Raw genomic sequence first — 26,715 nt, 5'->3', positions numbered from 1 at the left:
CCAACCTGGCCTTGAACCCCTCCAGGGATGGGGCAGCCACCCCTGCTCTGGGCAACCTGGGCCAGGGCCTCCCCACCCTCACAGCAAAATGTTTCCTCCTAAGTTCTCATCTCAACCTCTCCTCCTTCAGCTGAAAACCGTTCCCCTCGTTCTCTCCCCCCACTCCCTGATCAAGAGCCCCTCCCCAGCTTTCCTGGAGCCTTTTTCAGTCCTGGAAGCTGCTCGAAGGTCTCCTCATCGCCTTCCCTTCTCCAGGCTGAACAACCTCAACTCTCCCAACCTGTCCTCACACAGGAGGTTCTCCAGCCCTCAGATCATCTCTGTGGCCTCCTCTGGACCCGTTCCAGCAGTCCCATCTCTTTCTTCCATTGAGGACTCCAGAGCTGGACCCAGGGCTCCAGGTTTGGTCTCACCAGAGCATCCCCTCCCTCCCTCTGGTCCCACCGCTCTGGGTGCAGCCCAGGACACAGGGGGTTTCTGGGCTGCGAGCACGCGTTGCCTGTTCTCCAGTTCCCTTCCCACCACGAGCTGGACACAACCGTTTTGGGGGACAAAGTGGTTTAGTGAAGGCAGCAGTGGGTGGGAGAGACAGGATGGGGACTCCTAGGGATGCTGTGGTGGCATCCAGAGGTTGAAGGGGATGGTTGATGCCGCCAGTGTTTGAAGGGAGACGGTTGGGGACATCATGGTGGCTTCCAGTGGTTGTAAGAGGTGGTTGATGCCACCACCAGTTGAAGGGAGACAGTTGGGGACACTGTGGTGGCTTTCAGAGGTTGAAGGGAGACAGTTGGTGCCACCAGTGTTTGAAGGGAGATGGTTGGAGACATCATGGTGGCTTCCAGTGGTTCGAAGTGGTGGTTGATGCCACCAGTGTTTGAAGGGAGGTGGTTGGGAATGCCATGACGGCATCCGGGGTGGAAGGGGGAAGGTTGATGCGACTCACAGTTGAAAGGGGACGGTTGGGGACACTGGGGGTCCCTGCGCAGGTCGGTTTGAGGGAGGGGGTGGCGCTCAGTGCGAGGGACCCCTGCTGAGCGCGTGCTCGCGGCACACCTCACGGTAGGCGTTGCGGAGCAGCACGTAGGGGAAGCAGCTCTCCAGCATGTCCACCGTCAGGAAGGACGACTCCGCCACGATCTGAAAGAGGGGTCCCACGGCGTCGGCGTCCCCCCAGCCCGTGCCTCAGTTTCCCCACTCCTTGTTGCTGGAGGGGGGAGGAGCTGTCGCCCACCCCGTCCCTGGCAGCGCTCGGTGCTCCCTCCCCAGTGGGTCTTGTGCCCCAGCTCCAGATGGGAAGGTTTGAACCACAGAATGGTTGTAAAAGACCTTTGAGATCATCGAGTCCAACCATCCCTGTCCGCTACAAAACCATCTCTGAGCACCTCCTCTACTCCCTACTCGGCTTTTGAACCCTTCCAGGGATGGGGACTCTGCTACCCCCCTGGGCAGCCTCTGCCAGGGCCTGAGAACCCGTTTGGTGAGGAAATATCTCCTAATAGCCAATCTAAACCTCTACTGGTGCTCCTTGGGGCCATTCCCTCTCGTCCTGTCCCCTGTCCCTTGGAAGAAGAGCCCAGCTCCCTCCTCTCCACAACCTCCTCTCAGGGAGTTGGAGAGAGCAATGAGGTCTCTCCTCAGCCTCCTCTTCTCCAGACCAACCCCCCCACCTCCAAGGTCCCTCAGCTGCTCCTAGAACCCCATCCTCCTGGCCTCAGCCCGTGGATCCAGCCTGTCCCGATCCCTCTGCAAAGCCTCCAGTAGACCAAGAGTCCCACCCAGCTTGGTGTCATCTGCAAAGTGACTGAGGGAGCACTCAATCCCTTCATCCAGATCCTGGAGAAACGTGTTGAACAGAGCCTGCCCCAACCCTGAGCCCTGGGGACACAGCGTGTGACCGGTACCCAACTGGATCGACCTCCATCCCCACCGCTCCCTGGGCCCGTCCTCCAGCCGGTTTGTCACCCAGCAGAAGGTTCTCCTTGTCCAGGCCACGGGCAGCCACCTTCTCCAGCAGCATCATTTGCATTTAGATTGCTTTGCAGCCACAGGGAGTGCTCCCTGAATACCAATCCCAGCCCCAGCACCACCCCGACCTCACCCTGGGGTGCTGGAGCAGGATTGGGGCCCCCAAGACAACTGGAGCTGGGCAAGCACCGAGGACCTCGAGCTGCCTGGGGGCAGGAGGCCGGAACAGCAGAAACAGGGAGCTGGGATGGGTCCAACCAAGGGCACCCCATGGCTCATCAATCACTAACCCATGTCCCTCAGCACCTCGTCCACCCGGCCCTTAAACCCCTCCAGGGAAGGGGACTCAACCCCCTCCCTGGGCAGCCTCTGACAGGGACCAATGACCCTTTCCGGGAAAAATTTTCTCCTAATGTCCAGCCTGACCCTCCCCTGGTGGAGCTTGAGGCCATTCCCTCTCGTCCTGTCCCCTGTCCCTTGGGAGAAGAGCCCAGCTCCCTCCTCTCCACAACCTCCTCTCAGGGAGTTGCAGAGAGCAATGAGGTCTCCCCTCAGCCTCCTCTTCTCCAGCCTAAACCCCCCCAGCTCTCTCAGCCGCTCCTCTTCTTCTCCAGCCCCCTCCCCAGCTTCGTTGCTCTTCTCTGGACTCGCTCCAGAGCCTCAACATCCTTCTTGTGGGGAGGGCCCAGAACTGACCCCAGGATTCGAGGAGCCGTCACTCACCAGCTGCATGAGGAGGGAGATGGAGTCGCGGTTCCTGACCCGCAGCTTGTCCGTCTCCTGGCCCAGCTGGAGGAGGCTGACGGACGCCAGCTGTGGGACACATCTGGATCAGTCCTGGGGACGATGCCCACCCCCCCCGCCGGGCACAGCCGTGGCCCCTGGGCGCTCTCACCAGCAGGAACTCCTTGAGGTGGGTCTCAATGTTCTTGTTGTGGATGGTGAAGAGGGCGGCTGAGACATGGATGATGGCTTTGGCCAGGCAGTGGATGTTGTTGTTGTAGCCTGGGGACGGAGGGAGGTTGGGGACACAGGGAGGCTGAGGATGAAGGAAGGCTGGGATGGAGGAAGGTTGGGATGGAGAGATCTTGGGGACAGAGAGAAGCTGGGGACACAGGGAGGTTGGGAGGGAGGGAGCTTGGGGACAGAGTGAAGCTATGGATGCAGGTTGTTGGGGACAGAGGGAGGTTGGGGACAGAGGGAGGCTGAGGATGAAGAGATCTTGGGGACAGAGAAAAGCTAGGGACACTGAAGCACTGTGGGGTCATGGGGACACAGGCAGGACTGGGGACACGGGGACACAGCCAGGACTCACCGTCCACCTCGGTGTTGTAGACGGACGCCGGGTCGGAGGCCAGCAGGGGCAGGGACACGGCCACAAAGACCAGGAGCAGGCAGGCCACCTTGTAGTCCTCCTCTGGAGACGAGCCATCTGCCAGGGAGGGAGGTGACACTAAACAGGGGTTCAAGAGGGGACGCAGGGTGTCCCAGGGAGGTGGCACAGGGAAGGGGAGTGGGGCTGGGGGGTCCCAGGCAGAGTCACAGCTCAGGGACAGCCCCGGGGACCCCAGCAGCCACCCCGGTACCCGTCTTGCTGCCAGCGAGGACATTGACCAGCGCGGGGTCAACCTCACAGGGGATCCCAGCAGCTGAAGCCAGTTCGAAGATGCTCAGGGTGACCTGTGGTGACAGGGACACAGGGTCAGGAGGGAGGGTGGGGACACAGGGAGGACACAGGGAGGTTGGGGGCAGAAGGAGGTTGAGGAGGACACGGGGAAGCTGGGGACACAGTGGTTAGGGGCAGAGGGAGGTTGGGGACAGGGAGGTTGGGGAGGACACAAGGAGGTTGGGGACAGAAGGAGGTTGGGGACACAGCGGTTTGGGGCAGAGGGAGGTTGGAGATGGGGGAAGGTTGGAGACAGAGGGAGGCTGAGGATGAAGGAAGTCTGGGGACAGAGAGAGGACCATGCGATGCCACACGATGTCACACGAAGCACCACGTGGTGACACCCCACACGGCAAGTACGGGCCAGCAGCCCCCAGCCCCAGCTGGGCACAGCTCTGCAAGTGCCACCCTGTCCCTGTCCCCCAACCCTGCACCCACCTGGATGTCGGTGTCGGGGGTGACGACGTCCGTCAGACACTCGATGGGGCCCATCAGGAAGGGGCAGTGGTGGGAGAAGACCTGCCGAGAGAAGGTGGGTGCTGGGGGGGGTCCTGGTGGCCCCTGGGGCTGTGGGACCTGGGGCTGGGGGTCCCACGGGGTGGTGGGCACCCACCTCCCGCAGGCCCTGCTGGGCCATGGCACGGAAGCTCAGGATCTCCCCGATGATTGTCATGCGCTTCAGGACGTTTTCGGCCGCTGCAGGAGAAGAGAGGTCAGTGGGGACGTCCGTGTGCCCCCTCCGTGTCCCCAGTGTCCACCAGACTCACAGGTCAGGCGAGGCAGGAGAGCTGCCATCTGCTCGGGCTTGCTGGAGCGCAGCTGGACCAGCGTGTCCATGTTCTCATTGACCAGTTTCTGTGGGAGATGGGAGGCTGGTGGCACCAAGGACACGGCAAGTCCACAGGTGACTGCGAAGGACTTGAGCGTCCAGGCCCTTCTGCGTCCCCTCCGTGCTGGCCAGCAAGCCCAAGGACCAGGCAGGGGCTGGGGTGGTCCCCATGGTGGCCCTGCCTGTCCCACCACCATGCTCAGAACCTGGTCCCACCACCCCAATCCTGGTCCTCACAGCTCAATCCTGGTCCCAGCACCCCAATCCTGGTCCTCACAGCTCACTCCTGGTCCCGGCACCCTCATCTTGGTGCCAGCAGATCATCCTTGGTCCCAGCACCCCAACCCTTGTCCCAGACCCCCGATTCCAACCCAGTGGCCAGACAGACCTTCAGCTCGGTGACCTGGGAGCCCACGTGCCACATGAGGTTATCGCTCAGGAACTTCATGCCGTAGGGCCCGATGAGCTCAGCCAGTGCCCGCATCTCTGTGGGGATGAGGATGGGGACATCAGCAGGGTTGGGGGTGACAATTATAGACTCATGGAATGGTTTGGGTTGGAAGGGACCTCAAAGCCCATCCAGATCCACCTCCTGCCATGGGCAGGGACACCTCCCACTGGATCAGGGGCTCCAAGCCCCATCCAACCTGGGCTTGGACACCTCCAGGGATGGAGCAGCCACCCCTGCTCTGGGCAAACCCTCACAGCAAAACATTTCTTCCTAAAATCTCATCTCAATCTCTCCTCTTCCAGCTCAAAACCCTTCCCCTCATCCTCTCCCTGCCCTCCCCAGCTTTCCTGGAGCCCCTTTCCACACTGGAAGCTGCTCTAAGGTCTCCCCAGAGCCTTCTTTTCTCCAGGCTGACCAACCCCAGCTCTCTCAGCCTGTCCTCGAGGTTCTCCAGCCCTCGGATCATCTCCACGACCTCCTCTGGACTCACTCCAACAGCTCCATGTCCTTCTTCAGTTTAGAATTTGATAGGAATGGTTGGACTCAATGGTCCGGTGGGTCTTCAAACCTGGTGATTCTATGATTCTTATGTTGGGGATTCCAGAACTGAACTCATAATCCCCCTCATATATCTCCCTCCATGTCCCTCATGTGTCCTTGTGTCCCTCACCTGAGACGTCAGAGAACTCGGCGGCGCTGAAGGGTGGTTCACCCTCGCGAGGCACCGTGGTAAAAGCCTGCAGGGCCGGGGCCAGGATGATGGCCCCCGTGCTGGCCTGGCGCAGCAGGGCCTCCAGGTACCTGCGGACACCACGGTGCCGTGACCCACGAGCCGTGGCATCTTGGGGCCACCTCCCACAAGAAGGAGAACGTCTATCTCCGCGTGGGACCCACCAGTTGGTGTAGATGGTGGTGAGGGTCTGCTCTCCGGCAGCGTCGCGGGGCTGCGTCTGCTGCAGGAGGACGCTGCGGATGACCCGGGCCGTGTCCAAGCCCACGAACTGCCCCAGCGACTGGATGAAGGTCACGTAGGCGCTCAGCCCCACCAGCACCTCCGAAGGCCGGGCCACCTCCTGCGTGGCTTGGCTGTACGCGGTCATGGCCACGATGGCTCTGTGGGGACACGATGGGGCTATCAAGGAGCTGCGACCGAGTGTCCCCAACCTGGTGGTGACCACAAGCCACCCTGGATGTGTCCCGTGTCCCTGGAGGGGTCCCTACTTGGTGAAGCGTGTCTCCAGGTAGCTGCTGAGGTACTCGGCTGGTGTCACCACGTGCTCGAAGACGGTGAAGTTGGGCACGTGGTTGAGGCTCAGGGACAGCTCGGCCAGAGTCAGGTGCAGCTTGTCCATGCTGGAGGGGGGGGACAGGTGCCATCAGCCACCCCACAAGGACAAACCCACAGTCACACCGGGCCCCCACGTCACATCATACAACGGGTTGGGTTGGAAGGGACTTCAAAGCCCATCCAGTTTCACCCCCTGCCATGGGCAGGGACACCTCCCACTGGATCAGGGGCTCCAAGCTCCATCCAACCTGGCCTTGGACACCTCCAGGGATGGGGCAGCCCCCGTGCTCCGGACAACCTGGGCCAGGGCCTCCCCATGATCATTGTGAAGAATTTCTTCCCAATATCTCATCTCAGTCTCTCCTCTTCCAGCTCAAAACTGTTCCCCCTCATCCTCTCCCTTCCTTCCCCAATCAAGAGCCCCTCCCCAGCTTTCCTGGAGCCCCTTTCCATACTGGAAGCTGCTCCAAGGTCTCCCCAGAGCCTTCGCTTCTCCAGATTGAACAACCCCAACTCTTTCAGCCTGTCCTCATAGCAGAGGATCTCCAGCCCTCGGATCATCTCCGTGGCCTCCTCTAGCCTCGCTCCAACAGCTACATGTCCTTCCCGAGCTGAGGACTCCAGAACTGGATCCAGGGCTCCAGGTTAGGTCTCACCAGAGCGGAGCAGAGGGGACAATCCCCTCCCTCCCCGCTGGTCCCACCAGGACACGGGTGGTTTCTGGGCTCCGAGCGCTCATGTGGAGCTTCTCCTCAGGGCTGTTCCCAGTCCCATCGTTCCCCCAGCCTGGATTGAAACCATGTGTCTCCCACCCACCCTCAGGAGGCCCAGGTGCTTCTCACTTGGTGGTGAGGGTCCTGTCCTTCCTCTGGCTCTCAGCTCCTGGCTTGTCCCGCTCGGGTTCTGCCTTCTTGGACGTCTGCTTCAGGGTTTTCTTGTTGCGGGCCTTGCTGACGGTGGAGGCGCAGTGCTTGGGCAGCAGCTGCTGGACACGGGACACAGGTCACCACGAGGACAACCCAACTGGGACCTCCAGGACCAGAGGCCACTGTCCCCGAGGTGGAACTGGGGGTAAGGTCTGCTGGATCTTTCCCCCACAGCCTCTGCTCTCTCAAGCCTTTGGAGAACATGGAGGTCTTGGAGACCCTGGAGGTCTTGGAGACCCTGGATTTTGTGGACATCCCGAGGAACAAATACACCACAGAGACCCCAGAGGCCACAGATACCCCTGAGGCCATGGAGACCATGGAAGCCACAAATATCATGGAGACCACAGGGGCCATGAAGACCCAAAGACTACAGAGATCCTGGAGACCAGAGAGACTCCAGAGGCTACAGAGATCCCAAAGGCCATGGAGCCCACAGAGACCTCAAAGGCCATCAAGATCCTGAAAGTGATGGAGACCTCAAAGGTCGTGAAGACCTCAGAATCCCTGGAGAACCCAAGGGCCACAGAGATACCCAAGGCCATGGAGACCTCAAAGGCCATCAAGATCTTGAAAGTGATGGAGACCTCAAAGGTCGTGGAGACCTCAGATGCCCTGGAGATGCAACCCTCACCTGCTCACTGAGGTTGTGCTGCTCGGCGCAGGCATCCATCACGCAGGCGCTGGCTTGCCGGGCCATCTCCTCCAGGAACTTGTTGCACAGCCCCAGCGCCACGGCCTTCAGGTGGGGATGCTGTGGAGAGAAACCCGTGGCACCGGCGTGGGACGTGGCGTGGAGTCATGGCCACCAGTTGCCCCCCCGTGTCCCCTCCCCGGGCAGCAGGACCCACCTCCTCGGGGCACATGGGGTGGACGCAGCGGGAGAAGTGGCTGCAGAGCAGGGGGAAGGCGATGCTGTAGCGAAGCATCGAGGGCTCCTCCAGCGTCATCACGAACATCTTCTCCACGGGACGAGGGTAGAAACTGCAGGAGAGGGGCAGAAAGGCAGGAGAGGAGGACAAAGAGGGCAGGAGGGGGGCAGGAAGGACGAGAGAAGGGCATTTGTCTCTCTGGACTCACTGCTCTCGTGCCACGTGTGTGTCACCTAACCTTACCCAACCTTTCCGATGGTGACACGTCCCCCATGGCCACCTCCATCCCTTCCCACCCCAACCCTCTTTTCCTCTGTGGCTGTGGGGAAACTGAGGCAGAGCGGGCGGCTGCGCTCACCACAGGTCGGAGAGGTCAGAGACCTCGGCCAGCAGCTCCTCCAGGGAGTCAAGGAGTTTGGTGTGGAAGACAATGAGGTTCATGATGCGACCCACGTCGGGGTTGGAGCCCAGCGGCAGCGAAGCTTTGGCCACGCTCGTATAGGCCTAGGGGGACGGCAGCGTCAGGGGAGGACGAGGACGAGGACAGGGATGGGGACAGCAACGGGGAAAGGGATGGGAAGGAGGATGAGGAGAGGGATGGGGACGAGGACAGGGATGGGAAGGAGGATGAGGAGAGGGATGGGAAGGAGGACAGGGATGGGAATGAAGACAAGGAAGGGATGGGGACAGCAATGAGGAAAGGGATGGGAAGGAGTACGAGGAGAGGGATGGGAACGAGGACGAGGAAGGGATGGGAATGAGGATGAGGACAGGGATGGGGACAGCAGCGGGGAAAGGGATGTGAAGGAGGAGAGAGGAAGAGAATGGCACAGGGGCAGGAGTGATGATGGAGTTTGGGATGGGGAAAGGAGCGAGAAGGCAGCACCTGCAGCCGGAACCAGTCCAGGCGGAGCGGTGTGAAATCAAACTGGTCCTTGTCATCCCCTGCGGGGACACGGAGGGGTCTGGGGGTGCCAGTCTGGGGGACAGTGCCTACCCCCAGGACACCTCATTGCCCCACAAGCCCGTTCCTGGATGCCCAGCGTGGTGTGGAACTTCTGCAAGGCTCTCGGGGCAGGGGGAGAGGGATCCCCAGCAGTGCCAGGGACATTGCAGGGGGACATCGGTCCCTTGCAGTGCCAGGGGGACACAATCCCTACCTTCCTTGAGAGTGAGAGACGAGAGGGAGCTGACGAAGGATGAGAGGATAATGGACTCCTCCTCAGGGCACACGGAAAGGTTCTGTGAGACCAGGGATGGGGTCAGGATAAAGGGGGGGGGGAGGTGACAGGGGACAGGGCCACCCCAAATAGGGGACACAGAGCAGCCCTGCAGTACCTGGATGACTTCACTGAGCACAAGGGCATCGAAGCGGGCCAGGTACTGGACGTGGTAGCGCTGGAGCACTCGGAATTGCCGGCGCACCAGGCTCCGCAGCTGCTCCATCAGGAAGAGCAGCTCCGCGATGTGGCTGCCACCAGAGCCATCGGTCACCTGGCTGTGCCCCCTACATCCCCTCGGGGCCAGCAGCACCCCAGGACAATCCCCACCAGCCCGTGGGCACGGATCCCCCCCAGAACCCCGTGCCTACCTGTCAGCGAAGTCCTCGGGCGTCTTGGTCTTGGTGACGTGCTCGGCGTGTCGCACCAGCCAGCTCACCTCGTCCCGGCAGAAGGAGAGCGCCATGAAGACGAAGAGGGCCTGGGCACAGCAGGGGTTAAAAGGTGCCAGGCACAGCCACTGAGTTGGCACTGGTGGCACTGGTCGCTGTCACCCCACCAGACCCCACCTGCACCCCAATCCCTGCACCCACACAGCCCCTGCACCCCAATCCTTGCACCCACGCAGCCCCTGCACCCCAATCCCTGCATGCACGCAGCCCCTGCACCCCAATCCTTGCACCCACGCAGCCCCTGCACCCCAATCCCTGCATGCACGCAGCCCCTGCACCCCAATCCTTGCACCCACGCAGCCCCTGCACCCCAATCCCTGCATGCATGCAGCCCCTGCACCCTAATCCTTGCAACCGCACAGTCCCTGCACCCCAATCTCTGCATGCATGCAGCCCCTGCACCCTAATCCTTGCAACCATGCAGCCCCTGCACCCCAATCTCTGCATGCATGCAGCCCCTGCACCCTAATCCTTGCAACCATGCAGCCCCTGCACCCCAATCGCTGCATGCATGCAGCCCCTGCACCCTAATCCTTGCAACCATGCAGCCCCTGCACCCCAATCGCTGCATGCATGCAGCTCCTGCACCCCAATACTTGCGCCCATGCAGCCCCTGCACCCCAATCCCTGCACCCACACAGCCCCTGCACCCCAATCCTTGCACCCCCACAGCCCCTGCACCCCAATCCCTGCCCCGCAGCCCCCTCACCCCCGTGCTCACCTTGGGGCCCAGCAGCCCGGGTTGATCCTCCAGCAGCGCCTGCAGCTCCCGCACAGCCCCGCGCAGGTACGCTCGCCGGCCCCGGTGCAGGGACCCGCTGCAGGGGTCAGGGTGGGGGTCAGGGTGGGGGTCAGGGCCAGGACCACCCAACAGACCCTCCCAAGCCATCGCTCCCCCAGTGGGGACATCCCAGGCACCACATGGCTAAGATGGGGGATACGGCACAGGCCAGCGTGGCCCCAGGTGGGACACCCCAACTTCACTGACACCCCCAGGAGCTCCTGGGCACCCCCTGCACCCTGGGACTCATGGGACCCTGCAATGGTTTGGGATTCCCCTGGGCCTCCCAGCTCCCCAGGACCCCTGGGACCCCCCGTACCCCTACTGAGACCCCAACCTGTGAGCCACAGCGTGTTCCTTGCACTCCTTGAGATCCGTCACCCTCTTTCCGTACCTGTGGGAAAGCCACGGGAGGCAATGCCGGGCACAGCACCCGGCACGGCACCCAGGAGAGCCCCGAGCACCCACAGAGCCCCTGGGGCACCTCCTGGGATCCTAGAAAGTCTTCTAGAATGCAACACAACCCCCTGGCACCCAGCAGAATCCCCTGGCACCCAGTACAATACCCTAGCACAACCCACTGGTACCCAGTAAAACCCCCTGGCACCCAGTACAACCCCCTGGCACCCAGTACAACCCTCTGGCACCCAGTACAATATCCTAGCACCCAGTACAACCCCCTGGCACCCTGCGAAGTCTTCTGGCACCCAGCACAACACCCTGGCACCCAGCACAACCCATTGGCACCCAGCACAGCCCACTGGCATCCAGTATAATCCCCTGGCACCCAGTATAAACCCCAGGTACCCAGTACAACCTCCTGGCACCCTGAGAAGTCTTCTAGCACCCAGCACAATCCTCTGGCATCCAGTATAATCCCCTGGCATCCAGTAAAACCTACTGGCACCCAGTACAACCTCCTAGAACCAAACACAACCTCCTGGAACCAAACACAACCCCCTGACACCCACTACAAATCCTTGGCACCCAGTACAACCCACTGGTACCCAGTACAACCCCTTGACACCCAGCGGAGCTGCCAGCAGAGTCCCCTGGCACCCCCGCCAGCCCCCTTGGCCCCTGCCCGGCACTGGCACCGTCGTTACCCCTTGAGGCTGCCGAGCAGCTCCTCGGTGACCTTGTGGACCTGGAGGGTCTCATCGCGGAGGAGGGTGACGTGGAGCGAGCCCTGCAGCGCCAGCCGCCACAGCTCCAGGCACTGCGGGGACGAGCTCAGCGCCCCCGGGCACACCAGGAACCCCACTGCGGGCACAGCATCAGGCCAGGGTGGCCACATGGAGATGGGGACCCTGTGCCCACATGGAGATGGGGACCCTGTGCCCACATGGAGATGGGGACCCTGACCCAAAATGAGGAGCCAGGGTGCCCACATGGGGCTGGGGACCCTGTGCCCACGTGGAGATGGGGACCCTGACCCAAAATGAGGAGCCAGGGTGCCCACATGGAGATGAGGACCCTGTGCCCACGTGGAGATGGGGACCCTGACCCAAAATGAGGAGCCAGGGTGGCCACATGGAGATGGGGACCCTGCGCCCACATGGGGATGGGGACCCTGACCCAAAATGAGGAGCCAGGGTGCCCACATGGGGCTGGGGACCCTGTGCCCACGTGGAGATGGGGACCCTGACCCAAAATGAGGAGCCAGGGTGCCCACACGGGGCTGGGGACCCTGTGCCCACATGGAGATGGGGACCCTGATCCAAAATGAGGAGCCAGGGTGGCCACACAGGGCTGGGGACCCTGCGCCCACATGGGGATGGGGACCCTGTGCCCACATGAAGATGGGGACCCTGTGCCCACACGGGGCTGGGGACCCTGTGCCCACGTGGGGACGGGACCCTGTGCCCAAATGGGGATGGGACCCTGACCCAAAATGAGGAGCCAAGGTGGCCACGTGGGGCTGGGGACCCGTGGGCAGCACGAGGACTCACTGAGGATCCAGCGCTCCATCACCTCCAGGGACAGGTACTCGCAGGCCATCTGGGGACACAGATGTCACCATGTCACCATCCTCAGCCCCCACACACCCAAGCAGCCTCGCCAGGACATGTCCTGGTCCCCTCAGCGTGGTGGCACTCACAGTGTCGGAGCTGGCGGGGCTGAGCATGGTGCCCGCGGTGCCGAGCAGGCTGAGGAGCTGGTCGCTGCGCCACTGCTCAGCTCCTTGGTTCCTCCGGGCGAAGAGGAAATGGAGGGACAGGAGGGCACTGGTGACAGCCTGGGGGACAAGGGGACAGCGGGAGAGGCTGTGGGGTGGGTTGGGATAGGATGTGGCCCTGCTGGTTGTGAGGAGCCCCATCCCATCTTGGGGTGAGGAGCCTCATCTAGGTGTGAGGAGCCCCATCCCATCTTGGGTGAGGAGCCCCATCCCACCTTGGTGTGAGGAGCCCCATCCCATCCTGGGGTGAGGAGCCTCATCTAGGTGTGAGGAGCCTCATCCCATCTTGGGTGAGGAGCCCCATCCCACCTTGGTGTGAGGAGTCTCATCCCATCTTGGGGTGAGGATCCTCATCCCATCTTGTGTGAGGAGCCCCATCCCACCTTGGTGTGAGGTCCAAATTCCTCCATCAGCTTCTTGAGAGGGTGGTCGTACTCCAACACCATCTGCCCCAGGCGGGCGAAGCTGGGGTCACTACGGGGAGGGGGACACAGGGCTCAGGGGCGGTGACACGGGGGTCGGTGACACATCTGTGTGGGGACACGCGAGTCACCTGGAGCCGTGGCTCATCTCGTGGGCACAGTGGTACATGCCGATGAGCAACCGGCGGTCTTCAGTGCGGGCCAGGAGAAGGACGAGGGACACATAGGTGACAACCAGGTCCAAGTAGCTCTTGGTGAAGTCGTAGTTGATGTTCTGAGGAGGGGACAGTGTGTGGGTGCGGTGGTGGCGCCCCCAAAGTGCTCCTCAACCCAGGACACCCCATGTCCCACTCACAATGTCGAAGAAGCACTGGCTGGCGTCAATGGTGTTGAGCAGCTCGTAGACGTGGTCCTGGGAGGGAGGGGACATGGGGACACGTCACAGCTGTGCCCCCTCTGGGTCTGGGCCCCAAAACTCCCCTGTGCCCCCCACGTCATGCTCCAGCTCACCCGGAACTCCAGGAGATCCAAGAAGGTGTGGTAAAAGGGTCCCAGTGTCCGGACAATGTCCCCTTTGTCCTTGTGCACCGGCCCCAGGTGCTGCTGCAAGGGGAAGGAGGGGACAGTCGGGGTGAGGGGACACCGGGGGGGGACATTCGAGGTAGGGGCCACCAAGGGGTGACACTCAGGGGAGGGTGGGACCCAGGGAGGACAATCAGGGTTGGGGAGCACAGAGGGGACATTTGTGGAGAGGGGGCCACAGGGAAGACAATTGGGGTGGTGTGACAGAGGGGGGACATCCAGGAGGGGTGACATGGGGGGGGACACTGGGAGTGGGAGGACACCAAGGGGACAGTTGAGATGGGGTGACAGAGAGGGTCACCCAGGAGGATGTGACAAGGGATTAGGGACAGAGGGTCTCTCACGGTGCTGCTCCGCACGTCCAGGTGAGGAAACTTCTTGTTGATGAACTTGATGGAAGCTTCCATAGCTTTGTCGCCGAGGAAGGGCGGCCGCGTCTTGGGTTCCGAGCAGGTCTGTGGAGACCCCCCCAAAGCATCAGAACCCCCAAATCCCCCCTGTGGGGCTCAGCCCCCCACCCCACCCCCAGTGCCACCACCCCGTTCCTTCCCAACCCTCGTTCCAGGTAGAACCCAAGCTCTTCCTCATGAGGTCGGGGATGGAGCGGGGGGACCCTGGTGTCCTGCACCCCGAATCCCACCCCTCCAGGGGCCTCTGCGCATCCAGACCCTCCCCCTAAACGCCGCTTCCACCTTCTTGATGTTGTAGATGCGGACGAGGACGCCCCGACCCCGCTCGTTGAGGATCGTCAACTTCTCCGCCAACTTGTGTTGGTAGATGGGGGGCAGCGACATGGTGTCAGCGGGATGGGGGGGTCCCCGTGTCTCCACGGCCCCCGAGAGGCCCCAAGGTACCAAAAAAACCCAACTTCCCCTTCTTGGGCTTCCTGGGCTGGGCCCTACGCCGGGGCCACCACCACGTGATGATGCCACCACCCCGTGACACCATCGGAGCCCGACGCCGTGGCGGGGTGACACCGTGGCTGGGGGACACCGTGGCTGGGGGACATCGCTGATGGCTGTGCCGTGGCTGGGTGACCCCAGGACAATGTGACACCAGGGCTGTGTGACACCAGGGCTGTGTGACACTGTCTCTGTGTGACACTGGGGCTGTGTGACACGACTGATGGTGCCACCACAACCTTACACCGGGGCGGTGTGAAACTGTGACTGTGTGACACTAGGGCTCCGTGTGTGACACCAGGGCTGTGTGACACTCACTGTGTGACACTGGCTGTGTGACACTGGGGCTATGTGACATTGTGTGACACTGGGGCTGTGTGACACTGGCTGTGTGTGACACTGGGGCCATGTGACACTGGGACTGTGACCCTGTCTATGTGACTCTGGCTGTGTGACACTGTCTCTGTGTGACACCAGGGCTGTGTGACACTGTCTGTGTGACACTGGGGCTGTGACACTGGGGCTGTGTGACACTGGCTGTGTGTGACATTGTCTGTGTGACACTGGGGCTGTGTGACACTGTGTGACACTCTGTGACACTGTCTGTGTGACACTGTGTGACACTGTGTGACACTGGGGCTGTGACCCTGGGGCTGTGACACTGGGGCTGTGACACTGTCTATGGGACACTGGCTGTGTGACACTAGGGCTGTGTGACACTGTGTGACACTGGGGCTGTGACACTGTCTGTGTGACACTGTGTGACACTGGGGCTGTGTGACACTGTCTGTGTGACTCTGTGTGACACTGTCTGTGTGACACTGTCTGTGTGACCCTGGGGCTGTGACACTGTCTATGTGACACTGGGACTGTGTGACACTGTCTGTGTGACACTGGGGCTGTGACACTGGGGCTGTGACACTGGGGCTGTGTGACACTGGCTGTGTGTGACATTGTGTGACACTGGGGCTGTGTGACACTCTGTGACACTGTCTGTGTGACACTGTGTGACACTGGGGCTGTGACACTGTCTGTGTGACACTGTGTGACACTGTGTGACACTGTGTGACACTGGGGCTGTGACACTGTCTATGGGACACTGGCTGTGTGACACTGGGGCTATGTGACATTGTGTGACACTGGGGCTGTGTGACACTGTCTGTGTGACCCCGGGGCTGTGACACTGTCTCTGTGTGACACTGTGTGACACTGTCTGTGTGACCCTAGGGCTGTGACACTGTCTATGTGACACTGTCTGTGTGACCCTAGGGCTGTGACACTGTCTGTGTGACCCCGGGGCTGTGACACTGTCTCTGTGTGACCCCGGGGCGGTGACACCGGCTCTCTGGGTGCCCCTGGGGTCGCAGGCCCCGCAGGAGCATCCAGGCCGCTCCCGTCGCCATGGCGACAGCGCCTCCCGGAAGCGCCCCCGTTGCCGTGGTGACGGCGGCGACCGGAAGTGGTACCAGAACCGCTACCGGAAGTGGTGCCGCGGCCGGGCCTGGCTGCCGTGATGGACCCCCAGGCGCTCGTCCAGTGCCCCTACGATAAAAACCACCGCGTGCGCGTGTCCCGCCTGCCCTACCACCTCGTCAAGTGCCAGCAGGTGGGGGGGGGGGGCTCTGGGGGTCGGGGTTAGGGGGTGCTGGGGGTCAGGATTGGGGTCTCGGTGGGGTCGCGGTTGGGGGCTGAAGGGGGTCGGTATTGGGGTCTCTAGGGGTCGGGGTTGGGGTCTGTGGGCCGGGGGTCGGGACTGGGGTCCTGCTAAGGGTCACGATTGGGGTCTCCGGGGGTCCCTGGGGGTCGAGGTTGGTGTCCCTGGGGGTCGGGGTTGGGGTCCCTGGGGGTCGGAGTTGGAGCCTGTGGGGCCAGGCCCCTGTTGGGGGTCAGGGCTGAGGCATTGGGGGGGGGCCAGGCCAGGCCTGCTGGGAGGCAGCGGCTGCCCCCAACCCTCCCCCCGCTGGCTCCGGGCTCCCCAGAACAACCCCGACGTTGCCCGCACACTGGTCACCTGCCCCTTCAATGCCCGGCACCGTGTGCCCCGCCAGCAGCTGCACAGCCACATGGCCTTCTGCCCCGACCAGCTCCAGCCCAGCCTCTCTCCAGGTACAGCACAGCACCCCCAACCCCCCCAGTGCCCCCCCCCCCACCAACCACCCCCTCAGCGCCCCCCCGGCTGCTCCCAAGCTGTCCCCTCGGTGCCCCCTGACTGCCCTCTCTGCCCCCCAGAACTGGGCACGTCCCTCAGCCAGAGGGGGCAGGAGCCGAAGGGGCCCGTAGCCCAGCCGGCCCCGCCGTGGGAGGAGGACTGGGAGGCTGGTGAGTGTCCCCAAGGTGCCACCGTGTCCCCCCTGAAGGCTGGCGCAGCCCTGTCCCCAACCCCTCACCCTCTGCATGTCCCTGTCCCCTCACCCTCTGCATGTCCCTGTCCCCATCCCCTCTCCCCTTTGCCTGTCCCTTTCCCCTCACCCTCTGCATGTCCCCATCCCCTCACCCTCCACGTGTCCCTGTCCCCTCTCCCTTTTGCACGTCCCTGTCCCTTCACCCTTTGCACATGTCCCTGTCCCCATCCCCTCACCCTCCACGTGTCCCAGTCCCCTCTCCCTTTTGCACGTCCCTGTCCCTTCACCCTTTGCACATCCCCATCCCCTCACCCTCTGCATGTCCCTGTCCCCGTCCCCTTGCACATCCCTGTCCCCCTGCCTGTTGCAGAGGTGGAGAATCTGGAGGAGCGCCCCCCATTCATCTTCAACGGCAGCATGAACAACCGTTTCCTGCGAGATGGGTAGGACAGTTGTGGAATCCTTGAGGTTGGAAAAGGTCTCCAAGCTCACCCAGTCCAACCCCACCCTGGGCCTGCTAAACCATGGCCGGAAGCATCGCATCTTCGTGCTTTTTGAACTCCTTCAGGGATGGAGACTCCACCACCGCCCTGGGCAGCCTCTGCCAGCGCTTCACCACTCTTTCCATGAAGGAGTTTTTCCCAATGTCCAATCTAACGCTCCCTTGGTGCAACTTGAGGCCGTTTCCTCTCATCCCATCGCTTGTTCCTGGAAGCAGAACCTGATCCTGCTTGGCTCCAGCCTTTCCAGGAGCTGCAGAGAGCGATGAGGTCTCCCCTCAGCCTCCTCTTCTCCACACCAAACCCCTCCAGGTCCCTCTGCTCCCACAGCCCTTGTTCTCCAGCCCCTTCCCCAGCTCCATTCCCTTCTCCAGACACGCTCCAAGCCCTCAGGGTCTTTCTTGCAGTGAGGGGCCCAAAACTGAACCCAGGATTCGAGGTGCAGCCTCCCCAGTGCCGAGCACAGGAGGACAATCCCTTCCCTGCTCCTGCTGGCCACCCCGTGGCTGATCCAAGCCAGGATGCTGGTGGCCTCCTTGGCCACCTGGCTCCCGTTCAGCTGTTGTCAACCAGCACCCCCAGGTTCTTCTCCACAGGGCAGTTTTCCAGCTCCAGGGGTGTCTCCCCAACCGTGGCCCCTGACTCTTCTCTCTCCCCCCAGCTCGGTGCCGTCAGCGCCCACAAACCCGAGGAGAGGCCCGGGCGCCACGAGGAGCCCTGTGGCCCAGAAGAGAGCGTGAGCGGCAGCAGCAGCAGCACCACAGGGTGCCTGATTTTACCCCAGGGGCCGGGTGACACCCCTCCAGCCCTTGTTGTGAGGGGTGGTCGTACGTGGAGTTTTCTAAATTGTGTTTCAAATAATTCTGTGTGTGTGTGTGTGTCCTGTCACCCTGGGGACACGCCGGGGGGCAAGGGGACACAGGGCCACACCTGTGGGACAGGTGCTGTGGGCTCCCAGCAAGTCCCTCGAGGCACAGGTGAGGGAGGGGGCAGCGGGCTGTCACCCCCCAGGGGCTGACTTTGTCCCCATAGCCCCCCCAGTGGGTCCTCATAAGCCCCCAGGGCCAGCCCATGTCCCCGTCACCCCCCACAGTGTGTCCCCATACCCTCCAGAGGCTCCCCATTACCCCTCAGCTCACCCACATCCTTTCCCCACCCCCCAGCATGTCCCTGTCCCCCCACCATGTCCCCAAACACCCCCCACCAAGTCCCCAAACTGCCCCCCCTCCCAAACCCAGCCTGTGGCAGGGACAGTGACAAAGTGGGTGGTGACCAAACACACTCCAGGTGACTCCAATCCCCTCCCAGGTCATCCTGTCCCTTCCAGTCGTGTGTGCGTCCCCCCCTCCCAGCCCCCCAAATCCCTTTCCCCCCCAGACAGGCGTTTCCAGGCAGGTTTTGGGCTCAGACAGGGCTATTTTGGTGCCTCTTGCGCAAACGCGGGCGCCGGGACACGGGGTGGGGCGGGTTCCCCTCCTGGGGACACGGGGGAAGCCTCATTGACCCCCCCCACCCCCTGCATTCCTCCAAAAACCGCGTCATCCCCTCCCTCCGTTCCCACGGTGACACCCCTGTCACACCCAGGCTGCCCAGAACAGGGGGGATCCCCCAATTCTCAGCGTCCCCCAGTTCCTTCTCCCTTTCTCCTCCCAGCAAGACCCCATGGAGCCCCCCCGCACCCAGAATGGGGGGGATCCCCCCCAGTCCTTTGGGTCCCCTCAATTCCTTCTTCTCCCAGCAGGACCCCATGGAGCCCCCACCCCACCTAGAATGGGGGTATCCTCCCCAATCCTTTGGGTCCCCCCAATTCCTTTTCTCCTTCTCCTCCCAGCAGGACCCCATGGAGCCCCCACCCCACCTAGAATGGGAGGGATGCCCCCAATTCCTTCTTCTCCCAGCAGGACCCCATAGAGCCCCCACCCCACCCAGAATGGGGGGGATCCCCCCAATCCTTTGGATCCCCCCCAATTCCTTCTCCCTTTCTCCTCCCCGCAGGACCCCACAGAGCCCCCCCCTCCCCAGGAGAGATGCGAAGAGCTCGGATTTGGGGCGGTATGTGTGGAAATAGGAACACGTGTGTCACGCTCCCTGCCTCCTCCCCCACCCCCGCCTACATGATTTTTTTTTGGGGGGGGAACCTGCTTTTTGCCCCTTTCCTCCAGCAGTTCACAGGGAGGTCAGAGCTCTCTTCCCTGTCTGGCGGGGGGGAGCGCGCAGGGGGGGGTCCCGCCGATCCCTCCTGGCCAGGAGGAGGAGGAGGAGGAGGAGGGAGGGATCTGGTGTTGCAATTAATTCCTCCCTCGCCAGCCCCAGCGATGCAGCTGCAGAGCGGTTTTTATGCGACTAATAACTCCCGTTAACGTGCATCTGGCAGGAGTCGCGCATCCTGGGCTCGGCCCATCTGGGAGACGCTTTTCCTCCCTCCACCTCCAATCCCGAGCCCGAACACGGAATCCTCCACCAACGGCCGCTCCTTCCTCAGGCTTTAACCTGCCAAGCGCTAACCTTCGCCTTTTTTTTTTTTTTTTTATCCCCTCCAAGCACGTTTTCGATCCATTTATGGAGCTGGCGGAGGGGTTGATCCCCCCCTCATCGCTCGATGTGGAGAAGCAGGATGAGCTCCCGCGTGGCTTTATCTCATCCTGGAGCTGCGTGCTCCGAGGACATGGAGCTGGTGGAGCGAGTCCAGAGGGGACCACGGAGATGATCCGAGGGCTTCAGCACAGGGTGGGAGAGTTGAGGTTCTTCATTCTGGAGAAGAGAAGGCTTAGAGCAGCTTCCAGTGTGGAAAGGGGCTCCAGGAAAGCTGGGGAGGGGCTCTGGATCAGGGAGTGCAGGGAGAGGAGAGTTTTGAGCTGGAAGAGGAGAGATTGAGATGAGATCTTGGGCAGAAACATTCTGCTGTGAGGATGAGGAGGTCCAGGTTGCCCAGAGCAGGGGTGGCTGCCCCATCCCTGGAGGGGTTCAAGGCCAGGTTGGATGGAGCTTGGAGCCCCTGATCCCGTGGGAGGTGTTGGAACTGGGTAGGCTTTGAGGTCCCTTCCAACCCAACCCGTTCTGTGATTCTATCATCCTCCCCGACCGCAAACCCCATCCCCTCATACGACGTTTCCTCAGCTCCCGCTTCCCCTCGCGCCGGCAAGCGGAAACCTTTCCCCGCGGGTTGGAAATCCCATCGCAGGCCCTTCCTGCTCCGGAAAGAGTTAAGAAGGAATTTCTCCAGCTTCGTTGCCTCACTTGTTTAAAAGCCTCTGAGTGTTTAAAGCCTCTGCCTCTTTGCCTGACATCTCTCCCCTGTGGTTTCCCGAGCGGTTTCATGTGTGCTCTGCTCCGTGCCAATAACGGCCTCGCAACACTTGCCGGGAGCTTCGGCTGGGAGGGTGGATCCAGCCGGGAAGGTTGGAGGGTTGGCTTATTTTATTTTCCTCCCTCAGCCAGATGGGAAATGGAAGGCGTTTCCCTCCTTTTTCCACCTAGTTTGCCTTTCTTCAGAGCCCTCCTCACGCTCCTCCTCGCTGGGAGCCGGAGGAGGTGGGAAGGAAGAGCCTGGTGGTCACCGTCCTCATCCTCGCGCCTTGAGATCATCAGCTCCCACCCTGCTCGCTCCTTCCAGGAAGGTCCCATCACTCGTGCCTTCTCCATGCTGCCTTTTTTTGGGGTGATTTCACACCTTTTTAGCCTTTTTCCACATGCTTTGACTGAGGGACCTGGAGCTGGATGGGCTTTGAGGTCCTTTCCAACCAGGTTTCTGTGATTCTATGATTCTAAGTGGGCCTGTGGGAACCTCGTGAGGTTCATCAAGGACAAGTGCAAGGTCCTGCGTCTGGGTCAGCGCAATCGGTGGCTTTAGTGCAGGCTGGGGACGATGTGACTGGGAGCAGCTTGGAGGAGAAGCTCCATGTGAGCTGGTAAAGTGCACTCGGAGCCCAGAAACCACCCGTGCCCTCGGCTGCAAGCAAAGTGGTGGGACCAGAGGGAGGGAGGTGATTGTCCCCTCTGCTCTGCTCTGGTGAGACCAAACCTGGAGTCCTGGGTCCAGCTCTGGAGTCCTCAGCTCAGGAAGGACACGGAGCTGTTGGAGCGAGTCCAGAGGAGGCCACGGAGATGACCTGAGGGCTGGAGAACCTCCTGTGCGAGGACAGGCTGAGAGAGTTGGGGTTGTTCAGCCTGGAGAAGAGAAGGAGAGACTTTGGAGCAGCTTCCAGGACTGAAAGAGGCTCCAGGAAAGCTGGAGAGAGCCTCTTGATCAGGGAGGGCAGGGATTGGAGAAGGGGGGATGGTTTTGAGCTGGAAGAGGAGAGATTGAGATGAGATTTTAGGAAGAAATGTTCTCCTGTGAGGATGGGGAGCCCTGGCCCCAGAACAGTGGTGGCTGCTCCATCCCTGGAGGGGTTCAAGGCCAGGTTGGATGGGGCTTGGAGCCCCTGATCCAGCGGGAGGTGTCCCTGCAGTGGGGTTGGAACTGGATGGGCTTGGAGGTCCCTTCCAACCCAACCCATTCCAGGATGCTCGGCTTCTCCCCGCTCTGTTCCACCACCCCGTGTGCCCCTCAGCCCGGGGTGCCCAGCGCCGCGCGGGGCCGTGAGCACCAGCTCTGCTCCCCCCTCACCAGTTCCCCCGTTCCCACAACCACGTTCCTGCTGGGACTCGGTGGCCGGCGCCGCCGTCCTGCTGGTTCTGCTGGGGGGGAGGACAAAGAAAAGCCCTGGTGGCCATCAAAGTGTCTGAGGGCGGCAGGAAAAGGAAACGGGCAGGAACCGGCGTCGCAGGCCCTGGCGCGATCGGCTTCGCAGGCGTCCGTGTCCCCGTCTGTGTCCTCTGTCCGTGTCCCCAGACGTGTCCCTGCCCGTGGCCGTGTCCCTGCTCGTGTCGCTCTCCAGATCCTCACCTGTGTCCCCATCCGTGCCCCCTGACCATGTCCCTGCCCATGTCCTGTGTCCCCATCCGTGTTTCCATCCGTGTCCCCATCTGTGTCCCTGTCTGTGTCCCCATCTGTGTCCCCGTCTGTGTCCCTGTCCGTGTCCATATCCCTATCCGTGTCCCTGCCTGTGTCCCCTCTGTGTCCCCGTCTGTGTCCCTGTCCGTGTCCATATCCCTATCCGTGTCCCTGCCTGTGTCCCCTCTGTGTCCCCATCCCTGTCCCCATCTGTGTCCCTGCCCATGTCCCTATCCATGTCCCTATCTATGTCCCCATCCATGTCTCCATCCATGTCCCCATCCATATCCCTGCCTGTGTCTCCATCCATGTCCCCGTCCATGTCCCTATCCATGTCCCCATCCATGTCCCTGTCTGTGTCCCTGTGTCTCCATCTGTGTCTCCATCCGTGTCCCATGCCCATGTCCCCGTGTCCCCTGTCCCTGTGTCCCACGCCCGTGTCCCATGCTAATGACCTCAGCCATGTCCCCAACCGTGTCCCATGCCCATGTCCCTGTGTCCCCACCCCGTGCCCTTGTCCCTGCCTGTGTCCCCATCCCCCCAGCTCTCTCCCCCCAGCCATGTCCCTGTGTCCCATGTCCCTGTGTCCCTACCTGTGTCCCATGCCCATGTCCCCATGTCCCCTGTCCCTGTGCCCCGTGTCCCATGCCGATGACCCCAGCCATGTCCTGTGCCCGTGTCCCTGCCGTGTCCCATGTCCCTGTGTCCCATGCCCGTGTCCCATGCCCATGTCCCTGTGTCCCCTGCCCGTGTCCCTGTGTCCCATGTCCCTGTGCCCCATGTCCCATGCCGATGACCCCAGCCACGTCCCGTGCCCATGTCCCTGTGTCCCATGTCCCTGTGTCCCATGTCCCTGTGTCCCTACCCATGTCCCATGCCCATGTCCCCGTGTCCCCTGTCCCTGCGCCCCATGTCCCATGCTGATGACCCCAGCCATGTCCTGTGCCCGTGTCCCTGTGTCCCATGTCCCTGTGTCCCTACTCGTGTCCCATGCCCATGTCCCCATGTCCCCTGTCCCTGCGCCCCATGTCCTATGCCGATGACCCCAGCCATGTCCCGTGCCCATGTCCCCGTGTCCCCTGTCCCTGTGCCCCATGTCCCATGCCGATGACCCCAGCCACGTCCCGTGCCCGTGTCCCTGCCCGTGTCCCCGTCCCCCCTGGCTCTCTCCCCCCCATCCTGGCCTCGTGCCCGGCTCCCATCTCCTGCTGCCTCCAGCGCCTTTTTGGGAAGCAGGCGGCGCGCGGGGCCCCATCCTGGCGCGTCCGCGGGCCCCTCGCCAGCCCCGGGGGGCTCCGCGCCAGCGCCCACAGCCCCCCGCCCGGGGAAACTGAGGCACGGCACGTGGGGCACGTGGGGCTGGCATCGCCAGCCTGTGCCTCCCGCGCCCATTGGGGTGCCCTGGGGTCACCCTGTGCCCCCCCAATCTGGGGGGTGCCCCAAAGTCCCCCCCCCCTCCCCGCTGCAGCCCCAGCCAAGAGGGGGGGCGGGGGGTGACGTGGCCCCTGCTGCCGGCCCAGGCTATATAGGGGCTGGCGGCCGCTGTGAGTCAGGCCTGGGCCCCCCCGTGACTCAGGGTCCCCCCCCCCGGCCCCCCTCGGTGACTCAGGGTCCCCCCCAGCCCCCCCGTGACTCAGAGACGCACCCGCTCTGGCCAGACTGGGCTGGGAGCATCACCCAGACCCGCTGGGGATGGGGGTGCGGGAACAGCACCGTGGGGTGTCCTGGGGTGGGATGGGGGGGCTGGAACCCATAGGGATGGGGGGCACCATCGGGTGACACTGGGGGTGTCCATGGGGCTGGAAGCCACGGGGATGTGGGATGGGATGGGATGGGATGGGATGGGATGGGATGGGATGGGATGGGATGGGATGGGATGGGATGGGGGGCACCATGGGGTGTCCTGGGGTGCTCCATGGGGCTGGAACCCATAGGGATGGATGTCACCATGGGGTGTCCCTGGAGATGGGGTCCATGGGGATGTCACCATGGGGGGTCCCTGGAAATGGGGTCCCTGGAGATGGGGTCCTTGGAGTTGGGGTCCTTGGGGATGTCACCATGGGGTGTCCCTGGAGATGGGGTCCTTGGAGATGGGGTCCTTGGGGATGTCACCATGGGGTGTCCCTGGAGATGGGGTCCATGGGGATGTCACCATGGGGTGTCCCTGGAAATGGGGTCCCTGGAGATGGGGTCTTTGGAGATGGGGTCCTTGGGGATGTCACCATGGGGCGTCCCTGGAGATGGTATCCATGGGGATGTCACCATGGGGTGTCTCTGGAGATGGGGTCCCTGGAGATGGGGTCCTTGGGGATGTCACCATGGGATGTCCCTGGAGATGGGGTCCCTGGAGTTGGGGTCCATGGGCATGTCACCATGGGGTGTCTCTGGAGATGGGGTCCCTGGAGATGGGGTCCATGGAGACGGCATCCATGGGGTGTCCTGTGTTTGGGGTGTGGGGCTGGAATTCATAGGGATGGTGGGCACCATGGGGTGTCCCTGGAGATGGGGTCCTTGGGGATGTCACCATGGGGTGTCCCTGGAGATGGGGTCCCTGGAGATGGGGTCCTTGGGGATGTCACCATGGGGTGTCCCTGGAGATGGGGTCTCTGGAGATGGGGTCCTTGGGGATGTCACCATGGGGTGTCCCTGGAGATGGGGTCCATGGGGACGTCACCATGGGGTGTCCCTGGAGATGGGGTCCATGGGGGTGACCTGGGCTGTGGGGCTGGCACCAGGGATGGTCCCAGGCCACACGCGTGTGCAGGAGGGAGGTGGCAGCGCGGGGCAGGCGTGCGAGGCCGTGCGAGGCCGTGCGAGGCAGGAAGGGCCGCGGTGCCAGCGCATTGTTCCCGCTCGCCCGTCACTTCCCCCTCGGCCACGGAAACGTCCCCATTGTCCCCACGGGGGGCACACGCGTGTGCACGGCCGCCCCCCTGTCCCCGTTGTCCCTCTGTGTCCCATGTCCCCCCTGTCCCCTTGTCCCTCTGTGCCCCATGTGTCCCCCCATCCCCCTTGTTCCCCCTTGTCCCCATGTGTCCCCCTGTGTCCCCCTGTCCCCCTTGTCCCCCCGTGTCCCTCTGTGTCCCATGTGTCCCTGTGTCCCATGTGTCCCCCCCGTGTCCTCTTGCCCCCCTTGTCCCTCTGTGTCCCCTGTGTCCTCTTGTCCCCCTTGTCCCTCCCTGTCCCATGTGTTCCCCATGGCCACCCTCGTCTCCCATGTCCCCCTGTGTCCCCCCTGGTCCCCATGTCCCCCTGTCCCCCCCATGCTGCCAGCCCCACCCCCCCTCTGTTTCCGCTCTTTCCTTCCAGGAAGCAGCAGCCGGATCCCCCCCGCAGTGTCCCCTTCCCCCCCCAGTGTCCCCAGCCCTGCCACTCCCCGTGTCCTGTGTCCCCCAGTGTCCCCCCAGCGTCACCGTCCAGTGTCCCAGTGCCCCCAGTGTCCTGTGTCCCAGTGCCCCAGCCCGTCCTCTGCCCCCTCTCTGTCCCCCATGTCCCCTTGTCCCCCATGTCCCCTTGTCCCGGCACCCCCAGTGCCCCATGTCCCCTCACCTCCCCTGTGTCCCTCTCTCCCCTGGTCTCTCAGTGTCCCCACAGTGTCCCCTTCCCTCTGGCATGTCCCCAGTGGTGTCTCAGTCCCCTCAGGTGTCTCCAGTCCTGGTGTCCTGGTCCCCAGTGTCCCTGCTCCCATTGTCCTGGTGTCCCTCAGGTGTCCTGGGCCTTGATGTCCTGGTGTCCCCAGGATGTCCCCGTGTCCCCAGGGTGTGGGTGTCCCCATCCCTGATGCTCCCACACCCCAGGGTGTCCCAGTGTCCTGGAGATGTCCCCGTGTCCCTCCAGCATCCTCGTCCCTGATGTCCCTTTGTCCCCAAGGTCTCCAGGTATCCCCAGAACATCTTGGTCCCTAATGTCCCAGTGTCCCCACTCTGTCCCCGTTCTGGTTCTCCTGGGCTATCCCCGTGTCCCCGTGGTGTCCCTGGGCTGTCCCGGTGTCCCCATGGTGTCCTTGTCCCAGTGCCCCTGGGCTGTCCCGGTGTCCCCGTGGTGTCCTGGTTCCGGCTGTCCTGGTGTCCCCTGGGCTGTCCTGGTGTCCCCGTGGTGTCCCAGTCCCTGCTGTCTCGGTGTCCCCACGCTGTCCCCGTCCCTGTGGCCCTGTGGTGTCCCCAGGCTGTCCCTGTCCTGATTCTCCTGGGCTATCCCAGTGTCCCCATGGTGTCCCAGTCCCTGCTGTCCCAGTGTCCCCACGCTGTCCCTGTCCCCGCGTCCCCGTGGTGTCCCTGGTGCCCCTGGGCTGTCCTGTCCCTTTGTCCCCGGGCTGTCCCTATCCCGGTGTCCCGGTGCTGTCCCTGTCCCGATGTCCCCGTGGTGTCCCGGTTCCTGCTGTCCTGGTGTCCCCCGGGCTGTC

General features: G+C 62.7%; 2 protein-coding genes across 6 annotated transcripts; one reads left to right on the top strand and one right to left on the bottom strand.

The window, feature by feature from the left end:
* Positions 1–549: 549 nt before the first annotated feature.
* NCKAP1L (NCK associated protein 1 like) lies at positions 550–14,490 on the bottom strand. Its single transcript, XM_069879397.1, has 31 exons — positions 14,326–14,490; positions 13,978–14,088; positions 13,562–13,654; positions 13,407–13,463; positions 13,183–13,325; positions 13,013–13,103; positions 12,552–12,689; positions 12,403–12,451; positions 11,557–11,713; positions 10,788–10,844; positions 10,391–10,487; positions 9,589–9,698; positions 9,336–9,468; positions 9,158–9,239; positions 8,884–8,942; positions 8,356–8,501; positions 7,977–8,109; positions 7,760–7,879; positions 7,042–7,181; positions 6,133–6,264; positions 5,806–6,024; positions 5,582–5,712; positions 4,849–4,946; positions 4,399–4,486; positions 4,245–4,327; positions 4,070–4,150; positions 3,552–3,645; positions 3,281–3,397; positions 2,861–2,970; positions 2,689–2,778; positions 550–1,137 (listed from the first exon to the last, which is right to left on the bottom strand). Exons 1-31 carry the CDS (start codon positions 14,425–14,427, stop codon positions 1,012–1,014), a joined length of 3,387 nt encoding a protein of 1,128 aa, XP_069735498.1. The 5' UTR covers positions 14,428–14,490; the 3' UTR covers positions 550–1,011.
* A 1,524-nt stretch (positions 14,491–16,014) lies between these two features.
* Positions 16,015–18,238, top strand: GTSF1 (gametocyte specific factor 1). 5 transcript variants are annotated; one of them, XM_069879500.1, is made up of 6 exons: positions 16,015–16,141; positions 16,515–16,641; positions 16,765–16,854; positions 17,248–17,320; positions 17,446–17,647; positions 18,039–18,116. In XM_069879500.1, the coding sequence occupies exons 1-5, from the start codon at positions 16,049–16,051 to the stop codon at positions 17,600–17,602; spliced, it is 540 nt and encodes a 179-aa protein (XP_069735601.1). In that variant the 5' UTR covers positions 16,015–16,048; the 3' UTR covers positions 17,603–17,647; positions 18,039–18,116. The 5 variants fall into 5 exon arrangements, with proteins under 5 accessions (XP_069735601.1, XP_069735602.1, XP_069735599.1 ...); XM_069879501.1 differs by lacking the exon at positions 17,446–17,647 and having other exon boundaries at positions 18,039–18,238; XM_069879498.1 differs by having other exon boundaries at positions 17,446–18,128.
* Positions 18,239–26,715: the final 8,477 nt, after the last annotated feature.

The sequence above is a fragment of the Phaenicophaeus curvirostris genome, chromosome 38, assembly GCF_032191515.1.
Source record: "Phaenicophaeus curvirostris isolate KB17595 chromosome 38, BPBGC_Pcur_1.0, whole genome shotgun sequence".
Taxonomy (NCBI): Eukaryota; Metazoa; Chordata; class Aves; order Cuculiformes; family Cuculidae; genus Phaenicophaeus; species Phaenicophaeus curvirostris.
This window is presented reverse-complemented; position numbering and strand designations above follow the sequence as displayed.